Source organism: Cupressus sempervirens, chromosome 2 (genome assembly GCF_028749045.1).
Source record: "Cupressus sempervirens isolate cs-2001-9-10 chromosome 2, ASM2874904v1, whole genome shotgun sequence".
In the NCBI taxonomy this organism is placed as follows: Eukaryota; Viridiplantae; Streptophyta; class Pinopsida; order Cupressales; family Cupressaceae; genus Cupressus; species Cupressus sempervirens.
This window is the reverse complement of record NC_143119.1, coordinates 478,063,238-478,083,185: the sequence shown is the minus strand read 5'-3', so window position 1 is coordinate 478,083,185 and position 19,948 is coordinate 478,063,238. Positions and strand designations below refer to the sequence as shown.

The 19,948-nt window shown below is 34.2% G+C and overlaps 1 protein-coding gene across 1 annotated transcript in view; it reads left to right on the top strand.

The window, feature by feature from the left end:
* Positions 1-4,661: 4,661 nt before the first annotated feature.
* Positions 4,662-19,948, top strand: part of LOC149573109 (glycine-rich RNA-binding protein RZ1C-like) — a 30,206-nt gene continuing 14,919 nt past the window's right edge. The window contains exon 1 of the mRNA XM_089814288.1: positions 4,662-4,864. Coding sequence (XP_089670414.1) covers positions 4,754-4,864 — 111 coding nt within the window. The 5' untranslated portion in view covers positions 4,662-4,753. The remainder of the gene's footprint in view (positions 4,865-19,948) is intronic.

Here is a 19,948-nt window from a genome sequence, read left to right as displayed (position 1 = left end):
ATGGAAGAACCTGAAAACATAGCAATAGATGATTGTTACAACTAAAAAATGGGCATTGTTATAATGACTACCAAGGTAAAGGTAATCCCTTACCTAAGAGAGTTTTACTAGTTTTGATAGTTAATAAAATTGTTAAGAATAATCTTTTTCCTCTCTGCACCATAGTTACTAGAGTTTATAACTCTATTCTCATACGACACATTGTCCTTACATGATAGCATGCATGCTCAGCGCAAGTAGATTCACATTGTGACCTCGTTATTCTGATCATTGTAAGACCTAGAATGTTGCAATTTGATACTCCCTAAGTACCATAACTGTGACTCACCAATATGATTTAATTGTGCCATGTCTTTGCAAAATTAAGATCGAAACTCGTATTTCAAGAAAGGTCAACAATGTTTAGCTTTCCGAGCATTTTCTTGGGTAAATGAAACTCTAATAATAGACAACATAGATTCAACACGAGAGAAAAAACATGACACCTAAGATATGAAATAATATGCATAATTTTATTTGATATCCAAACTTTACATATTGACTGTACATTTCCATGTATTGATCACTAAGAATATTGATTGTTCCATCTACACAATCGTTTGTTAATTACTACCGAATTAAACTGGATAATATACAATAAAGAAATGTTTTATAAGGACAATATAAAACTTAGAGATTAATAGTTTGGAAATGTATTAATAAATGAGAATATATATCTATATTTTCATTAATATTCAATGCCTCATATACATTGATCAATTCCAAGACATATCACTTTCTCCATTTATTATTCACATACTCTCATAAAACAATAACTATTTCAAAGATATCAATTTACATATCCAATGAATTGTTCCTCACACTTGACTGTCTCTCTCATTTTTCAAATCAAAAATCTCTATTTAAAATACATAATCAAAGTTAGTTGGATTGAATGCCTACCAATTACTACATTAAGAATCGATTACAACCAAGCTTGTTAATCAACTTATTACATTGATTTTTATGTTGTCAAGTTGACAATAGAGTTTTCAACTTGATAACTATATAACCAATACTTAATTGTTGTCCTTAAAGCATATTATCCAACTTTGCATTTGACTCAATTACATTAAAATAATATCATATATCACGACTATATCAATTGTATGATCTTATAAGCCTTATTGGTATTCATGTCTTTGGGTGCTCATGCACCACCATCATTAATTTTTTTTAAGAAAGGTTAGAAAAAATGAAGTTAGTATAGTTGCATGTTGGATGTTGAGATTCTCAATGGAGGGTATTTTGGGAAACTTCTTGGCACAACTCATCCTGATTAGTTAATATCTTATGAGAAGGTAGATATCTAGAACTTGGGCATGGCAAACTAGGTGGCTTAGTGTGATAGAGTCAAGAAGATGGTCCTTGGAAGAGGGAAGCCAATATTTGCCTCATTTTTGCAAGTGAAAGCTGCAACAGAGAGCACTTTTCATGCCCAGAAGCCTTTGGAGTTAATGGGCATTTTATGTAACCAACTCCACTAACATACACCAAGAATATTGTCATAAATAGAAAATTGCATCAAAACATTTTTGTAGTTGAATGATAGAGCATTGGAATCAAGCTTCCATATTTTTACTCTAAAAAAAGGCAATGTTCATTAGGGCATGGAGTTGTCAACTTAAGTAGTTCTTGTCATGATCTATCTAGTGTTGTGTAATTGAAATAACACTGTATAGAAACTAGAACCTACAGAAAGTTGAAGAATATAAAAACCTTACTAATAACATCCAAAGCAAAATGAGCATGCATGAAAAACTCACTTTCATTGATAAGTCAAACAAAAGATTTAATCAAAAGGAAGGAATCTTAAATGCATTGATCTTTCTAGTATTCACATAACATTAATAGGAGTTCAAGGAAACTTTATTTCATGTGAAGCCAAAAAAAATACTAAAAGCAATTAAAGCAATCATATAACTCTAAATTTTTTAGTTGTCACATACAACAAATAAAGAAGATGAAATAAAGAAGATGATGTGAAAATCATATAACTCTAATATTGTTAGTTGTATTACAAAAAATAAAGAAGAGGATGTGAATGAAATTCACTATTGAATTTGATTTTGAGAAATAATGCATGAATTATTATACCAAACTAAATATCATGTTTTAATTGCTTCAGCGAAATGACAAAGCAAGAAAAACTTGGGTGAAATGTAGAGAAGTTACATACAACCATGCAACAAACCCAAATCCTAATAGAAATCACAAACTAGATTGAAACAACAAGATTCACAATACAATTTGACATACATGTGCTTTCATTACTAGATAGATGTAGGGCATAAACAAAACTATAACTTATATTTTTCTCGATGATGCAAACATAATAGATAGTAATAATAAAACCATGAATTTCTTTGGCAGTGCACAAAAATAAAATAAAGCATCAAACAAATTTTATACCAGAGTGTATTTTCTTTTTGCGTAAGAGTCCTATATGTCAGAGTTGATGAAATCCAACTCCGAAGACACCCAAGATCACCTGCATGTGAAAACTTGTCAAAAGGAAGCCAAGGAAGGAAGAGCGTGGAGCAAGGGAAAAACCCTAAACGGACATGAGAGAGAACAAGATATGCAAACACAAGAAATTATGTATTTACAATATGCTAAATGTCTTGATATACAATGAGGGATAGATCGCTTATAAAGGCCTTAAGGAATCTCCTAGAACAAGCTAGAAGACGCTAGGAGATAAGTGTGACAACTAAGCATACATCCACATGAGGTGGAAAGTCCTTGAACAAGGTGAGAGGATAAGTATGACTTAGGAGAGAACAAACTCTCGTATTGCCAACAACTTATAACAAACTCCTAGACTACAACTAATAAATGAAATGCATTTACCTAAGTAAGCTTAAGTAAATAGAATAAATAATTAATAATTAATTATTTACTCTAACACTATAGACTACAAATAACAATACATCAAGCTTTTGGAAGATACATTTCAGTCCATGAGACAAAAAATGGGGTCTAAAATAGTGAGAAAAACAAGTGCCATAAAGCCCTTATTACCCTAACAATGCATAATATTCAAACTTAAAATAGGGCAACCCTAATTAGTAGATAAATATAAATATTATTTGTTTCTGTAAAGATGTGGAGAAAACTCAAGGTAATAGTGCAATCCTAAGTCAATAAAGGAAAATGTCATTTGATTTCTCTGAAGATATAGAAAAAGAGTGAAGGTATTTACCACTTTTTGAAGATGTTGTGAAATGTGAAACACCATTTTAAGTTGATCGTGATGCAAAAGGCAAAGAATCCTAAGAAGCAAATTGCAATGCATAAGTCCTTGATGCATGCTTTAAATTAGACACATTATTGCTATTTTGAAGTAACTAAAAATAAAAAATAAACTATATTTATAGAAGAAATAGCGAAAAACCCACATAGGGTACTCCACAAAAAAAATTAAAGAAAAAATTAATCCAGGCAATTGCCCCGGGTAAGTTTTGCTCAAATTGTTAGAAAATATGAGCAAAACACAAATCTGGCCTTGCTAATGTCCATATATTGATCATATTATTGGAGAACGAGTGTGACAATAGCAAAAGAAAAGAGTGCATATCCAGAATGCCAAAATATATTGGCCATGTCTATAACAATCTGCTATTTGTGCAAGTGTAGAGAGACACATGAATGCTAATCTAAATATTTTGGGAAATTGAATTTGAAAATGAGGAAAAAATACTACAAACTGCACCATTCAAAACCTATAGATTAAAATGAGATTCACGTGACTCAAATTTCACATCTTGTAACAAGATGATTACTTATCTTAGAAATAAAAAGAATGCAAAAGTAACATAATTTTATTGTATGGGCACCTTTCCCAAAACATGCTGGGAGAAATACAAATATCAGTTTAATTCATTAACAAAGGAAAAGGAGTTGATGACTTTAATGAGAAGCAACATGCATAAAGCCATGTGGATATAGAAATAGAAGCCATCTGTCCTCAAGAAATGGAGAACACAACACTCTGTAAGATTTTTCCCATAATTTTAGGAGGAAAAATGGAAAAAACCACCAAGAAAAATGAGGTTGTCCAATAGAAAAATAAATAGAAAATGTATTTTAACAAATAAATTTGTAAGACTATAGAATAGCCATCAATTTTTGAATCTAAATTAATAATAGAAGAGAGGTTAAAACTTTAATCTCCTGCAGGGACTAACAAACACCTATCAAGGTAGCCCTTGTACCTCTTTTAATGCTAAGTGTTAGTAGATATTAGTGTAAAAGATTAGAGAGAATGCCATTTCGCCTGTTATGCCTACAAATATTTGAAGACTGAGAGACACTAAAACAAAACATGCATATTGATGACGGATGGTATATGCTAAAAAGCTTCCATTACATATACACCCAAAGCCAAATATTTAGTCTTATGAAGTAAAATCAATTGCACGGACTAATAACAAACACCTATCAAGGTACCCCTTGCACCTCTTTTAATGCTAAGTGCTAGTAGATAGTCGTGTAAAAGATTAGAGAGTGCCATTTCGGTAGTTAACCCTCCAAATACCCGAGGGCGAGGGGACAGTAAAATATAACATCCATATTGGCGACCGATGGTATATGTTGAAAACCTTCCATTACATATACGCACTCAAAACCAAATATTTGGCCTTGCAAAGTAAATTCGAACCGCCTCTGAGTGCAAGGGTTTGGGTTAGGGTTTTTAGTAGGAAGCAGGAGCATGTCTGGGAAGGAGGAGTACCGCGTGTTCGTTGGGGGGCTTTCATGGGACACCTCCGACAGGGAACTGGAGAGCACCTTTAGCCGCTTTGGCAAAGTTTTGGAAGCTCAGGTATGCTACATTATTGCTATTCCTCCTACTCATCTCTTCCACAACCTAAGTGATTCTGTTTTGTTCCAATATTTGTGAATCGTTTGGTTCTATTTTTAAGTTGCATTAGGATTTTTTTCTTCCCAGGCTTTTAAGTTTTCGTGTTGTAACTACCGAGATCCTTTCGCAAGAACAACAACAGAGTTGTTTCATGTTGTCCAGATTCTACCGCATGTTGATTCACTACTGCTGTATTTCCAACCGCAACCTGTAGCTCGGCACAGTTATTAGGTTCGAAGAAGCCCCATTTTGCGTTTATCACATTCAACTAGGCTGTTTGAAACCTTCAGAACAGGCACCGCCCTTCCAGCCATGCTCTCCTACGAAACTATCTAGTGAAGTTTCTCGATATACAAAGACGCCCACGTAAGAGCTCCTCCATTGTAGTTGCCTCCTAACCTTTTTGGTGGGTACCTCAAAATTGCACCACCTGTTGCCCTTGCTTGACCATAGACCCGGATGTTAAGAAGGGAGGAGGAAATTACAATTGGCCGATTCAGTCACTATGCTTGGTGCATTCTTATCGAATGTGAGAATCTATATTTTCTTTTCCAACCCTTAAATAAATATAGGGAGGGAGGCGAAGCTGCATTACTTGACTTTGTAGCCATGTACCACACTTACAATGGCCTCTGTTTTAATCAAAACATTTTTCACTAGAGCTATCTGCGTGCTGGATTTACTATATCAGATTGTGGTACTTTTTGTGTGGAAGAAAAGCATCCCACAGTGAAAGGTTTGTAATCAATGAGGAGGGAACCCAATTTTCTGTGACAAGATGAATTCCTTGAGATCTTGACATCATTTGCAAATGCAGCGCTAATCCTTTTCACTCTGACTATTCCTTTACCATATGAAACCCACAAATACCCTCGTGATTAAGGGAATTGCAATTTGTTGATAATATGTTCTTTCCATGAGAGAGTTCAATTTTCAAAAGTTAATGGGAGGTTTTGTCACTTTTAGGTTTTCATAACCATTGGTTACAAATCAGATATATTGTTTGTTAGTTTTCTACAGCTATTATCATTGTATTACTCAAAAGGTGAGTCCTACAAATAATCTCGATTTGTTCAATAGGGAATTCTAGTCTTGCTTTTAAACCAGATTTTTCTAGTGATGGATTAGAGAATGAGTTGAAGCATTGATAAAAGATGCATTCAACTTTCCTACAAAACTTTTGTGATATTTTATAAATATTTAAAATTGATTATCTTGAATGTATGTAATAGTGGTTTGCATATGACAAAGTTGCTAATTTGGGTGCGAGAATGGGTATGCTTGTACAAGCATATTTTTGTGCTAGGTATAATATGTTGAGTATGATTGTATATATATACAATATATACATCAAAAAATTTAAAGATATGTATAGATTTGCAAAGCTAAATTTCCTATATTACAAGAGATCCCAATAACTAGTGGGGGTCTAATAGTGGAGACCCTAATGCGTTCAAGGGCAACAATTATATGTTGCACAAGGCATTCAATGTGAGAAACCTAATGATAGAGGGAGTGAATGGAATGAGAGAGTAAAAGAGATTGAAGAGAGCAAAATGTTTTAGTATTGGGTGAAATGATACTTTTAAGGGCAATTGTAGGGGTTTTGAATGGAAAAAAGATAAAAATGTTATGTTACTTTTTTTTAGTACTCAATGCTTTTGCGAACACTTGGCTACATTTAGTGCTTGCCTCGCCTTGTGTACCCTAGATCCTAGGCCTGCATGCAGGGTGTACCTAGGTGTACCTTTGGGCGACCCCATATCTAGATTTATCCCATATGTGCAAGAGTTCTACATGAAATTCTTGTAACATGGCCATACTATATGTAGAATTTTTTAGTAGTGTCTTGTTTGTTAGTGCTAACCATTTTGTATTCTTGGACAAATCGTGCATTAGGGTCATGGGTCCTCTTTAATTATGTTCTAAGATTATGCTAGTATTACACTTCAAAAAATGTATGGTAAATCTCGAGAAATTGTGACATGCTACATTTGCTATTTGACATTTTCCAAGATTTTCTTGAGATTTTTAATAAAGTAGCTTGGGATGGTCTTCATGCATATACATATTTGTTTTGGCCCCATGTTTCTCATATAGGTATAAAATTTAAGCACATAGGGAGCCTCTAATGGCTTTGCTCAATGGTGGTGGACGTATTGGACCAACTTTGAGTCTTTTACTTAAACCTTAGGATATTTGAACTAGTGTTATAGCTTTTTCTAAGTACACTGACAAACCAATTTCCCTCTAATTAAAGGCTGTAAAATAGCTTTAGAAAAGTCAATACCTTTTTAAGTAATTGATTTTTAGTCATTTTGAATGCACTATGTTTCTTTTATTTGATTGTACATGTCATGAAATGCCATTAATCAAAATTTCCTTTATGTAGACTAATATCATATTTAACGTGCTTTTCTAAGCATGTTCGCAAATGGTTTGTGAGTGCTTTTTGTTGCCCCACATTTCATCCCTTTACCATTTTGCAAAGTGGAAAATTTTGTGTCCTAGTAAAGTCCTAGGTGTTATGGAGTCTAAGTTCAAGCCCCCTTAGATTGAAGGAGTTCATTGGATTTTTCATCTTCCCCTTCCCCACATTTCATAGTCGAGTGGTTTTCCTTTGTGTTGTGAGTTTTGCGGGTAATTTAGTATCTAACCGATGGAGATTCCCGTAACATGTAACAATCATTCACAAAAGTTGAATCCGCTTGTGACCTATCATTTTCTCCATAAAAAAAGAGAAGCTTGCGGAAATTTGGATTTTGCCTTCTCCTCGGCAAGTTTTCAGCCCATGAAGGTGATTTCCCGCAAAGAGCACCAAATGATGCATATGAGCCATAATAAGGAGATCATGAGGTACCTTACGATAAATTCTTGTTTCCTTTATGATTATCTATCTCAGGAAGTATTAAAGATTCATCACAGCTTTGAAAGTCATCCTAGGCGGAAAATTGAAAATTGACTTCTCCTCGGCGGGTTTTCAACCCATGAAGTCTGTTTGCCGCAAAGGGCAACTCTAAAGGAAAGGAAACAAAAGGTGGGTCCCTAATAAAGTTTCACACTCCTTATAGATATCTTCAAACCTAAAGGAAGGAATAAGTCAAAAAGAAAGGCTAAATGGCAAGCTTGGGCGGAGAATTGAAAATCGTCTTCTCCTCGTCGGGTTTTCAACCCATGAAGACAATTTTCTAGATCTTAAAGAAAATCAATTATGTAAGCGTATGGAACCAACAAATGATACACGAAACATCTTAAGATGATTGTGGAAACAATCTAACTATTATGGGAAAGATCTATCAAGCGGAATCTAATTTGGCAGATATTTCCTTACAGAGTATTTTGTTTATAATTTTCCGAAATTTAGTGGAAAACCAGAAAGCAAATGTGAAGAAAAGAAAATTACCGTTGGCCCAACGGAAAAATGAAAGGACATCAAGTTATCTGTTGAAAATATGCATTTACTGCTACAACGAACTTCTTCTTTTCATGCGTGTGGCGTGAACCCTAAAGATTAACGGATGGATTGAAACTTCTATATAGAGATATATGAACAGATGCAAAATTTACTGCTCTTACTCACATTGTTATTTTTTAAATTTGTACAACCTCTGTTTGAAAAGTTAGCATCTGTGCATTTACCATTCCTTGCTTTCCTAGATTTTGAAATTCACCCACAAACGAAATGGCAACTAGATTCGTGGGTTTTGATGGGCTGAATGGAATCAAGTTTGTGTTGTAGAATTTCACGGACACCTCTCTCTGTTTCTATGATATGCAAGACTTTCAGAAGAGAGTAAGATCGGAGCCAATTCATCCCATAATTGAGAAGCTCCGAGGATGTGGGCTAGTTGAAGCAACTGGTTTCCCAGTGGCAGTCCAAGCTTCGAAATTGATCTATGAATGCATAAATCACTACAACTCGGACACCAGGCAGATTGTATTGCTGGATGATACAGTATTGATTTCCATTGATATACAAACAATTGTGAATTGTCTACGAATTCTAGAGCAAGAGGAGTTTTTAGATTTGACAATTGGTAGAGTTGTCTCTGAGTTTTCTACAAAGAAAATGGTTTGGAGAAGGGAGATTATGCAGTCATGGTTTCAAAAGCCGCAGAGCGCCAAAAGTAAGGTCCCTAAGACCCTTTTTGGCACTAATCTCAAACTTGAGATTGTAGACATCCTAGTTCTCCTGCACAGATTGAAAGGTGAGGTAGAAGCTTTAAATTTCGTCGAGCAATATTTCTTTTTGGTACAAGTCATCTGTTCAGATACCCAATATATTGATTGGGCTGACGAGGTAAGTGAGAATCTATCCAATGCTCTCATTGTCGTGAAATTCTACAACACCTTCTATATGCCATCTTTTCTGATTTACATGTTAGCTTCTCTATAGTTATGGCCGAGCCTCCCAAGGGTAGAAAATTGCCTTGATGATGTGAAGTCCTATGAATTCTACACATGTTCGTAGTTGGAAAATAGTTATGCAGAATATATAAGAGTTAATGATGCATTTACAATGAGAATTTGCAGGGAGCTCCAAGGATGCCTAGAGAGGAGATTCAGTCCAGAAGCAATGCGGCTATCAGTCAATTTGGAAGCTTTTTCATCCAATTCTCATCTTTTTCATATTTGTGTCTTGCAGCTTTTGATGGTTTCCCCTTGAAGTTGTTGAGGTATCCAAGCGATATGATTGTGCTAATCGAGCTTGTGAGGCAAGCAATCCAAGTGAATGTGCTGAGCGAGAGTCTGAAGAAGAAAGGTTACGAGTTTTCGATGAAGGTGGGAGCTTTCACCTGGGAGTCTTGTTCTGATGCAAAGAACATGTTAAAAGTGTTCGAAATTAAGTATCAATTGGAGATGTACGAGGTCTTGAGACCTATGTTTGACCCAAATGGATATGCAAGAGATGTTCTCCAGATTGGTAGTGTGATCAAACATGTGACTACTGTTGAAGACTACTGGGCCGATTACAAAGATGAGTTCGAGAGTCGTGACCGTGCTTTCGCCAGACTCACAGTGGGTCAAGTAAAAATGTATATAACCAACCTTGATGTTGAAGGGATTGAAGATGATGGGCATAATATGTATAGTAATACATATTTAACAAAGTTAAGAAATACCCCTATCAATTCAGAGCCCTATCAAGATGTTGGGTATGATCTAGATATTATGGTGGCCCGAATTGTTAAAAGGACTGTGAAGTGGGTTGAGTAGACTACAACAAGAAGAAGTCGAAGTAAAAGCACCCCCACTCAAGCTCCTTCAGCATCTGCCCTTGCTTCATCACAAGCTGACACATCAGGTGTGAGCCTGGCCATCACTCAAGGACCAACTCAACTAGCGGGTCGAGGTGACCAACCTCTAGATAAAAACATTCCTTTGACAGACTTGTCAAGATGGCTCTTCTCCAGTGATTGGTGCCCAGCTAGAAGCTGAGGAGCCAATGGATAGTACTGCTACTTTGGTCCCTTCACCTACTAGTAGTCCAGTCCTATCAACTAGCCCCACACTTCTCCTTCTAAGTAGCCCTCATGTGCAAGTAGTGGAGTTAGGTTGATGGAGGAAGGAGTGATAGTGAGTCCACCGAGTTAGATGAAGCAACCAAGAAGACTACAGAGATAGAGAAAGGCCAAGAGTCTTCAAAACTTGTCTCTCAAGCTCAAAAGAATCCTTTCTCTTCGACCATGAAAACAATTACTCCGGCCAAAAGGAAAATGTTCAATATTGATTCTCTTGGAACGACCTCAAAGGTGATAGGCACAGATTCATGGTTAGAAGACACTCTGGATAGGAAGAGAAAGAGGAAAGATGGTGGTGTTCCCAGTAAGGATACCTTATCCCTTGCTGTTCGTTTTGGATTTGCATTGACTAAGGTGAAGAAACAGAAGACCTTGTCTATCCTCGGGTAGGATCTTGAAATAGGGCATTTAACAATGGAGATAGCCAAACCTAACAAAGAAGGAAGGATTAAAGATATGATTACAAATGATTTCACCATGCATTTAGTAGATCTCGGGGACGCCAGACATGTTACCAAAGTTGACTTATGGAAGTCCACGAATAAGGTGATTGAAGGACAACTAGAAAGTCTCAAGTTGTGAAAGGTTCGGATGAAAGTAGAGATACAAGAATTGAACGGGTATATTAGACAATTGGTCACTTCGTTGGCGAGCATCTCTAGGATGCCTACAACTGGAAACCTTATTGCTGCAGATGTCCAAGCACTTATATCTCAACTTCAAGAAGACAAGCATTTTGGGCAAATCGGCAGAGAGTGGAGTGAGAAGATCAAGGTGGAAGGACTCTCTGTTATAGACCAGATTGGTAATGCTATTTTAAGATTGGAAACAGAGAGATAATATATCATCAAATAGGGCTTCCTTGGTTGCAGAAAAGGTCAAGAGTGATGTTTGTGTCTCTTTGTTGAAAATGATCATCCACATGAAAGTGAAGGAGGCCGTTGAAGCGAAGATTTTACCCAAAGGAGATGAGCCCCTAGTTGTGTGGTTCCAAGGTATGCAGTTCAAATTTGAAATGATTATGGCGGTGGAAGAATGACTTAAAGAAATTGAAGCTAAGGCGAAGAAAGAGCAGGACAGAGACTATGGATTGCTAAAAGGATTGCATACGGATTCACAGTCTAGTGGACAAGGGAAGGCAATAATTGGGTAACTGTCATGTAGGCAAACTTCACGAACTTCATAGATGAGCTGATAGGAATAACTTCTAGTTGTCGAAATAGAATTTCTGAGCTTCAAAAGCTTGGTAGATGTGTGCACGTGGCTATGGAAGAACTTCAAGATCGGTTGGGCGCCATCAGAGATCTAGCCTAGGAGCATTCTAAGTGGCTCTTGAGGTACACAAATGTTCATGTCCATAAGCATGAAGCGCTGATTCCGATCATTGTTGTCGCCAAAGCCTATAGGGCAAAGGTAGAGAAATGGAAGAAGGCGAAGTGATTGATATTTCGCCCTTTCCATTTTTGTTTTGTAATCATTTTAATACAAACTGGCTCTTTGCCATTTGTCAATTTTGAGAAGATGAACGGTTAAACTTCCTTTGTAACGGTCATCTCAAAATCCTATATGTATGGTAATGAAAGATTAATAAAGGGTCGACAGATTTTTGGTGTGAAGTACTTGATGTTGCAAAGTCAATTGAATGGTATTTTTGTATTAATCATTTTCTGTTCCATTTGTACTAGTCGTTATTAGTTTGTTGTTTCTCTTTATCTTGAATTGAAATGAGGAATAAACCAAGTTTTATTTCCCTTGTTTTAATACAATAAGCTGAATATGATATGAATTGTCACTTAAAACTCAAAGAGATCCTTTAGATGTTTTCATTCAATAAAACCTTTCTCTGCAAATTAGTTCCTAAATAGATCAGTTAGTCTTAGTGCATATTAACTATGAATTCATAAGATGTGTGAGTTCATTAGATTTAACTAATCCTTGAAACGTTACTTCTTGCCTGAGTTGAATCCCTTATAGATTTGACTTAGTTTACCTCTCCTGTTCTCTGGTTAAGAACATACCTTGTTTAGATTTAAGAATAAACAAAATTCATTGCAAATTTCACAATAGGGAGCTATACCTAGCAATTCAGAGGAAAGTGAATTTTCAAGAAGCCACTTTCCAAATTGTTGTAATCATAATTTATTCACAAATTAGGGCACTTCTGAGTCAGAACTGGAAAGAACAAATCTGTTTATCAACACTTTTCTGAGCATGTTCACAATCCACTTTCCCTCTAATTAAGGGAGGATGTAAAATAGCTTTAGAAAAAAAACATATTGTTTTAAGTAATTAACTTTTATTCTTTTGGGGTGTAATATGTTTCTGTTCTCTGACTATATGTTAATGTTATAATTTTGTCGGATAAATTATATTATATATATGAGATATATAATATATGACAAATATTATATATGGAATAATTAGCTTATATATATATATATCTTATTATATATATTGTTATATAACAATTATAATTTATTGAGGGTATATTACTTGTATTATAACTATAACTAATATAAGTTAATATGTTAAAGAGACATGTCTCTTCAAGAGACATGCCTCTTTATTTCACATTTATATTCATTCACATAGTAACTTGAAACACACATAAAAAGATCCACAAGTGCTATTACAAGTTACAGAATAGTCGATCCTATTTCACTAACACTATATATGGGGGCATGAAATGTAAAAAGCAATATTTTCTTTATCTACAAAAATATTATATTAGTTTTAAAGTTTTTAGGTTTATTTGTTGTACAAATATCATATCATGTTTTTAGGTTATCCACCCAACAATTCAATATATTTCTAATGTTTCATTTGATGATTTTTTAAATAATTATTAATAGTAAATTCAAGGAATATTGCAAGTGTCTTCAAGATTACATTTATTAATTGAATGCCACTTTAGCAGATTTTCAATATAGTGGTAGTTAAATCATTACAACTCTTTAATAGAAAATGATGTTATTTGTGGTAAAAATGATTGATCACATGATCAACAAAGGTCTTTGCTTTGTGCCAACAATGTTAATACATTGGTGATGTCATTTTTTGTATCATTGTGGTGCTGTGGTGGTCATGACTTCGTGTTTGTGCATTGGTGTAAAGTGAAACATGTGAATGCGACTTGCAATGTCAACGATTTGTTTGTCTAATGTTATTTGAAATAATGTCTTTTATAAAAACTTGGGGCGTTTATATAATGAGAATTTCTAGAAAGTAATGAATGGAACTGTTAAAATATATTAAGTTTTCACTTCATCTCATTGATATCATAATCTTTTGGATGGATTACACAAATTTCAAGAGTTTATCAAAGTTTTATATTTTCAATGGAATTTTCCACATAGCAATTGAACTAGCTATGAGAAAGCATTGGCGTAAAAGTGATAGATTTAAAACAATGTTACATTCAATTGCAAGGATTGAAACATGAATGTTGATGGATCTGGCTCGATACCTACTAGCTTGCTTTTGGGAAAAACATTCAAGGGCTTTCTCACTTATTTGATTTAGCACACATCATGTAATCATTGCAATACATGAGACTATGTTTCACTTTGGCATTTTGTCAAATAGGTGTCGTGCAAATACTATTATCCCCATTTGCACACATTCTACTATTTTAGAATTCCATTACACAACATCTCATTGTGGCGTTTTATGAAACAAGTGGCATTGATTTTTCGCTCTAAATTGTTTCACATATCATGTTATCATAGCATTCCATGAAATTACATTTCTTTGTGGCATATTATTGAACGCATCATCAATTCTAGCATTCTCAATTTGCAATTTTCTCAATCAAATTGCATGTCTTTTTCATGCTTCTTTTCTTGGAATACACAAGTCACGACAATTATTGCCTTTTAAGACAACTTTCGTTCTTTCATTTCAACAAACAATTGACTTCCTTTCTAGAAAATTCAGAGATCAAAAAATAATATTTTCTTTATCTATACAAGTTTTTAGGTTTTTGGTTTCATCTTTTAAAACAGAGTTAAACTGTAGGATCTCTCAAAATAAAGTTAAATTGCAGCCACACTTTCACTAGAACTTGTGTTTTTTTGTATCATTAGTGCCTTAACCTAGATTGATTGTAAGGTTGAAATATATTAGAACCAAAATCTACTTGGAAATTGATTGTAAGCTTGAAATATGTTAGAACCAAAATCTACTTGGAATTGACATAGAATCAGGGGAGGTTAAGAATTTTTGTGCTAAAATTGTGTTGAGATAATGGGTGTTGCACACATTGCATAATAATGTTATTTTATTATTTTATTTTTATTATGTAATGTTGTACCTAGATGGACGTGCAACATGTAAAGATTCCCATGGAATATTCTTGATGAGTTGTATTGTAACATTGTGAAAATATTTCATGTAATTATTTAATATTGGGGAAAAAAGAATTAAATGCCCAATATTAAATGTGGGGTCAATGGGTTAGGTAGCACATGGTTTTAGCACATGGTTTATGTAATACCACTTGGTGGTTTTGTGGGACTTGCTACTATATAAGCAGCCACAAGGGTAGTTGTTGTAGAGAGAGAAATAGAGTGACAAGGAGAAGACAAAAGGCAAGAGTAGAGCGGGACAAGGCTTGACAGGTTAGCCAAGGGAGCATTTGTGAAGGTTGAAAGCATGGCATGGGATGTGTGGATTTATGCTTGTTCACATAGTTTGCTCGGTTGTGGCTATGGCCATGAAGGCTTCCATGGTTGTATGGCAATGGTATTTTTGCTGAATAATACATGGTGATGGATGCTTTTGGAGGTTGGGTTTTTTCCCTCAATGAGGGTTTCCCAAGGTATATCTTGTGTCACAATTTTGTGGGTATGTTGTCTATTCTCTTGCATGTGGATTTTAATTCCGTGTTTATTTCAGATCTATTATGGGTTATGTGGAAACGGTTATATTCTTTGTTGCCAAGTTTCCTTACAAATTGTTTGAAGTTATTAGTGATCATTATTAAATATAATACGAAATGTGATATGTTCATTTGATTAATAGGTAGTAGCAAAAAAAAGTGTTTTTTGATGTGATTGTTCAATGTTTGCACCACAACAAATGTCATGTCCTCATTTTAAGATAGAATTTTAATAATAATTAGAGAATTAAATATTACTAAATAAATAATGATAATAATAAAATTATATTTTTAAAGTAATAGCAAAAAAAAAAAAAGAAACAATAAAAACATATAATAATGAAAAATATAAATAATAACTTGTATGATTTATTATCAATAAATAATATCTAAAATAAGTAAATAACAATAAAATTATAGTGAATGGAAAATAAATAAAATTAATTGCAAGAGAGAATATTGGAAAAAGTGCATTACCTTTCTAAATAGGATTAATAATAATGATAACAAAAATAAAATAAACAAGTAAACAATATAATACAGACTAATATAAATTAACTAAATCTAATAAAAAGTCGAGAGAGATGTAATAAAGAGACGCGACTCCTTCAAATTAAGATACAAAAGAGAGGAGAGTTCATTTGAAAGGGAAGAGAAGAAGAGGAAAAGAGAGGAGTTAAAGAAAGATTAGTAGAAGAGGAACAAAAAGTGAAGAAATTAAGGAAGTGAATTTTTCAAAAGACAACAATGATGAAAGGACGTGACATTTTGATAGGGTTATAATTATGAAGGGTTGTGACTTTTCACATGGATTGTAATTATGAAGGGTTGTGAAGTTTCAAATAGATTGTGATTATAAAGCAGGATATAAATACAATGGGCTTTCTTTAAAAAAAGGAGGAAGTAAAGAATCTTATATGATTCTTAGATAATATTATGTTTGTGTGATATACATATTTGTATATATGAATTTTAAAAAAATAAAAAAATCTTTTGATGGAGGGTTCAGACCTACGAGGCACAAGGCTTGCGAGCTACCAACCAACGAAGGCCACCACAAAAATGATTTAGAAACCTAATATGGGCCCACTTGTGCTTGAAACCTCTTCAACTTAGAGCCAAGAACTGAGGGGCATCCACGTCGTCAAAATCACCCAGGGCATGATTCCGACCTCATCCCTTATGGTGTCGGAGCCTTGCACTCAGCGAGACTTGATCCTTGGTGGGCTCTTTGTGCACCATTCAACTTCACCAGTAGACCAAGGGCTAATTGACTATATATGAATTTTGATCATATATTGATAAGCATAACTATTGTAATATTAATATCACTTATAATAATGAGTTTGTAATATTTATGATAATAGCAAGATCAAAAATATATATCCACATTTCAATCCTACTACTATTTGGCTAAGAAGAGAAGATTGAAGTGTTGCCAAGGAGGGGCTTCTGTAAACTCCAAACAATGTATCTTTGTCTCAAGATAAGGTAGGGGTGAGTGCGTAGACCGTTGTGATATGGACTTGGACTTGTAAACTTTGAGGGAATCCATTGATAGTGGTTTCCAGGCAACTTGGTTAACACTCATTGCTTGTGTCATGAGCTGGAATAGTAATAAGGTTGGACATAAACATTAATGATAACTTTAGGAGTTTGGTGTTACCAAGGAGGGGCCTGTACAAATCCATGCTAATTTATCATATCCAAATAGAGGGTAGGGTCAGGGATCCATAAACCTTCGGGATACTAGTAAACTTTGAGGGAGTCCATAGCTAGTGTCTAGGCAACTTGGATAGCATCTATAGTATCCATCTACAAACCAAATAATAACATGATTGGGTTGTTGCAATTATTATTAAGGATATACTCTTAAGACCCATACATTATGCTTGACTAAAAGAAGTATCAATCATGGTTGACTCCAAAAGGGGACACAACAATTATGTATTTAAAAATTATAGTACTTGATACATCTATGCCTCATTTTGACTATCCATATCAAAAAAGCTTATTGACTTTGGGTTGATCTTTGCATCAAGCTATTACTCATCCAATGTGATATTTAGCATTTTTAGGATCAATGTCATAATGTGTGTATTTTGTTGATATTTAAGAGAATCAATCTTGAAGTTGCGAGGCACTATTAATTGCTACTAGCTTTTTTGCATGTGTAGAGGTGAGTAATTCATCTTCTTTGAGTGGATTAAGCTCCAAGTAGAGCAAATTTTTTAGCAATGGATGAACTAGCTGCCTGTGAGAATTAGGGAGTGACAAGCTGTCTTAACTTTGTTTTATCCTTACCATGGCATGTTCGTCACTCCATATGGCTATTGTTCACAATATAGCCGTATCTGTCCTAGCCTCTGGTTTGTTGAATGTAAAGCCCTATTTTTTGATTCTTGATTTGCTTGCATCCTTAGTGATACACGTTACCCTAAGGGCTTTATAAACTTTTCGTCTACCTCGTAATCATCAAGAGGAACTTTATAAGTCCTAGGTGGATACTATTTAGGTTTAAGAGCATAGACACCCATTTGAAGTGGGGTGATTATTGTGTTCCACTTTTTTTGTAATAATAGGCCTAATATGCTTGTCATAGAAATGTAGTTCAAGCCATGAAATGAATTGTGTGCTTTATTTGGTCAAGCATGTTGTCAATGTCTTATATTAGGATGCTTGATTGCCTCTACCTCTACATCAAGTGATATGATAAAAACAATATATTTGCAAGCAACATTGAAGTATTCCTACTTAAGATTTTTGTCAGTAGCAGGCAAAAATCACAGTCAAACCCCAAAAACAATTTACTCATGAGGTTTCCATAGACTGATAATAAATTTATTTCATACAATAAGAGCACCAAAATAATAAAACTAGTAAATGATTCTGAACTGGACACTAAACTACTGTTTTAATTTCAAATGATGGATACAATGCATACAGGTTTTATTGCATGATGCCCAAGCCTACAAATTTGATAACTTCCGATATAAATAATACCCAAAACAACTTCTGTGGTTAGATCTACTCCTGTAGCTGATGTTTGATCTGAATGTGTAGAAATAACAACCTTAATACTTGCCATAGGAAAATACCTCACTAGTCCCAAGTCGTGAGTTCAGAATTCCAAATGGTAACTATGCTGCCTTCTGAAGAGAACCAACAAATTACTGCAGTCTTGAGGCTATGTCCAGATTGCTGGTTACATCGTTTCCGACCTGTAACTCTATGGTATGTTAAAGTAACTAAGATCGTTTCTGCAAATGTATAATCATTGCCATTGTAATTGATGATTTCCAAATGTAGATTTGAATCTCATATAAATATGAGAGGAGGAGACATGTCTCTATAGATAATCACCATTTAGTTTATAAATAACTATATGTATAACTCACCTTTAACATATATATAATATTAATTATTAACCATATATGTAATATAATATAATATTATTATATAATAATATAATGCATAATATATATAATACATATTAAAATACACACACACACACACACACACACACACACACATATATAATGCATAATATATAATATATATTATATATATAAGATACTTATCTTAAGGACAATTTATTTATCATCAATGAGGTAGCTTTAATAAAATCAATCCAACAGAGGCTACAACAAAGTCACGTCTCGTAGCTTATGTAAGTCATAGACATACACATACACACATACACATACATACATACATACATATTCTTATCAATAATATGAGACATAAAACAATGTTCATATAAATCATGAATACAAATACCCAATGTAATGAGTACATCACTTCGAGTAATAAGTAACAAAAACATTTTTATGAGACCTCAGAATCAAGGATATCTATACACAAACATATTATCTGACTTCAACACTCTGAAATAGTGACTTGTCAAATAACTACAATCACAATGTTATGAACACTATCATAACATATATTATGATCTCTAATTGTTCAAAACAATATCTAGAGTAATCATAATGTATTCGTTATCTATGATCTCTAATTGTCTGAAACAATATCTAGAGATGTCCATGATAACAAGCCTATCATTTGCTAGATCGTCATCTTACAAAGATTACCTTCTGTTTGTTCGTTATCATTGTGTCCGGCAAAATCCGACCCAAAGAACCATGATAACATGTCTACCATTTACAAGATCATCATCTTATAATGGTCACCTTATCTATATATATGTCAATGAAAGATTGTCACCTTTCATTACATATCATATGTGAAATAGTAACTACCATGAACCTAGTCATAGGGTAGTACAAAGGGTTTTCACCTTATATTTCTCTCTCATAGAGGAGAGCACATTATAAATAATTTCTCTTAGAACTTCTCGTCATAGAGAAGATATTATCCACAAAGGATTGCATCTCAAAAATTTCTCCCTCTGAACATCGATCCTAGGAAGTCAGGTCCTCTTGTTACTTTCTCAAAAACTCTCTTTACCGAAGTATGCTTGTCAAATTCAACACTCCCTCATGATATACATAAGAGCAGGCCCATTAACATCATGCAGTCACCCACATGTATTTCTAGACTCCCTTTGAGTATCAATCTTCTAAGCTCTAGCATTGCCTTCAAGGAATTGTCATACTTCCTCTTAATGTAGAAGAATCTCAT